The sequence below is a fragment of the Nicotiana tomentosiformis genome, chromosome 5 (assembly GCF_000390325.3).
Source record: "Nicotiana tomentosiformis chromosome 5, ASM39032v3, whole genome shotgun sequence".
Classification (NCBI taxonomy): Eukaryota; Viridiplantae; Streptophyta; class Magnoliopsida; order Solanales; family Solanaceae; genus Nicotiana; species Nicotiana tomentosiformis.
Window position 1 is genome coordinate 78,749,305 of NC_090816.1, and position 2,258 is coordinate 78,751,562.

The 2,258-nt window shown below is 41.5% G+C and overlaps 1 protein-coding gene across 1 annotated transcript; it reads left to right on the top strand.

Moving 5' to 3' along the window:
* Positions 1 to 275: 275 nt before the first annotated feature.
* On the top strand, positions 276 to 614 carry LOC138892620 (uncharacterized). The gene has a single exon (XM_070176357.1). The coding sequence runs from the start codon at positions 276 to 278 to the stop codon at positions 612 to 614; it is 339 nt and encodes a 112-aa protein (XP_070032458.1).
* The last annotated feature ends 1,644 nt before the right edge of the window (positions 615 to 2,258 follow it).

Here is a 2,258-nt window from a genome sequence, read left to right on the forward strand (position 1 = left end):
TGCAGAGTCCCCCTACAAAATAGCTCCCAATCAAGTATTCAGATGGTTCCTTGTGAGGCCTCATATGGGAGGCGGTGTCGTTCTCCAGTTGGTTGATTGAGCTGGGAGAGGCTAGGTTGTAGGGCACTTATTTGGTTCGGGATGCCTTGGATATAGTCAAGTTGATTCAAGATCGGCTTCGTACAACATAGACTAGACAGAAGAGTTATGTTGATCGGAGGGCTCGTGATGTAGCATTCATGGTGTAAGAGAGGGTTTTTCTTCGAGTTTAACCCATGAAGGGTGTAATGAAGTTCGGAAAGAATGGCAAGTTAAGCCCTATGTATATTGGTCCTTTTGAGATCCTTGAGAGAGTTGGCGAGGTGGCCTATAGACTTGCATTGCCACCCACCTTATCGGCAGTTCACTTGGTGTTCCATGTTTCCATGCTTCAGAAGTATTATCGTGATCCATCTCAAGTATTAGATTTTAGCTCAGTCCAATTGGAAAAGGATTTGACTTATGATGAGGAGCTAGTGGCTATCTTAGACAGGCAAGTCCGGAAGTTGAGGTCAAAGGATATTGCTTCAGTAAAGGTTAAGTGGAGGGGTTACACGGTTGAGAAGGCGACCTAGGAAACAGAGCAAGATATGCAAAGTCGTTATCCTTACCTTTTTTCCGCCTCATGTATGTCTCTATGCACGTTCGAGGACGAAAGTTTGTTTTAAGAGGGGGAGAATGTAATGACCCGACCAGTCGTTTTGTGTACTTGAGCCTCGTTTCCCCTTTTAATGCTTCACACATGTGTATTTGTGATTCATGACTTGCGGGGTTGTATTAGTTTCGTTCCGAGAAGGTTTTGGGCTAATTTGGACCCTTTGGTTCTTGGTTTAGAAGCGTAAGTTGGAAGTGTTGACCAAAGTTTGAATTTTGTGAAAATGAACCCGGAACGGTGTTTTGATGGCTCTGATAGATTCGTATCGTGATTTTGGACTTGGGCATATGCCTAGAATTGAATTCGAAGGTCCCTAGGTTGTTTTGGATCATTTTGCCGAAAGTTGGAGATTTAAGGATTAGAAGTTTCCCTAATTTTGATCGTAGGTTGACTTTGTGGCTATCGGGTTCGGAATCCTTTTTTTTGGATTTGGAATAGGCCTGTTTTGCAATTTGTAACTTGTCTACAAAATTTGGTGTCATTTGGAGTTGGCTTGATAGGATTCGGACACTTGGTTGTAATTCATGAGGTTCTAGAGCTTTCTTATGAAATTTATGTGTTGTGATGTCCGGTTCGTAGTTCTAGATGTTACTATGGTATTTTGATCTTGCGAGAAAGTTTGTATGATATTTTTAGACTTGTGTTGATGTTTGGTTTGGAGCCCCGAAGGCTCGGGTGAGTTTCGGATATATTTCGAAATGGTTTGAACGCATTTTTGGGTTGCTGGAGTGTTGGTGCTGCAGTTGTCGCAATTGGGAGGATCAGCCTTGCAATTGCGAAGTGATAAGTAGGGGAGCAGTATCACAATTATGGAGAGTAGGCTAGTCTAGGTAGGATCGCATTTGCGATGGGAGCAGGCTTCGCAATTCCGAAGCCATTCTCGCATTTGCGACATCTCCTTAGGCTGTCAGGAGCCGCAATTGTGAGGCTTTCTTCACAATCGTGAGGGTTCGCAATTGAGATTTAATCATTGGGTATGCAGTTTTAATCAATTTCCATCTATATTTCATGATTTTATATGGGATTTAACATCAAATTTAGGAGATTCAAAGCGAAATTTTGGGGATTTTTGTCTAAGTTTTGAAAAATAAAAATTTGGGATTTGAGAGTCAAATTGGACTCGGATTTGAGAACAAAACACATATATAGACTCGTGGGTATATGGGTAGTCAAGATCTACCCTTGGACTTGGGTTTTGACCGGCGAGGCCGGGGCTGACTTTTGTTGACTTTTAGAGAATTGTGTAAAGATCATAGCTTTATTAACCGTAATTGGATTCTCTTGCATTGTTTGATAACATTAAGTCATCTTTTTGTTAGATTTGAGTCGTGCAGAGGCGAGTTTTAAGGGAAAAGCTATTTCTGAGTGTTGTTTTGGCCTAGTCGAGGTAAGTATCTTGTCTAACTTTTCGTGGGGGAACTTCCCTTGGGATATGGGTTGATTGTGCTAATTGAAGTATGTGAAAGGCATGTACACGAGGTGACGAGTGTGTACACGGACTTATATATGTTAATTGTCCTATTTAGACTCTTAGGATACTTATAAGCACTTAATTGAAGTTATT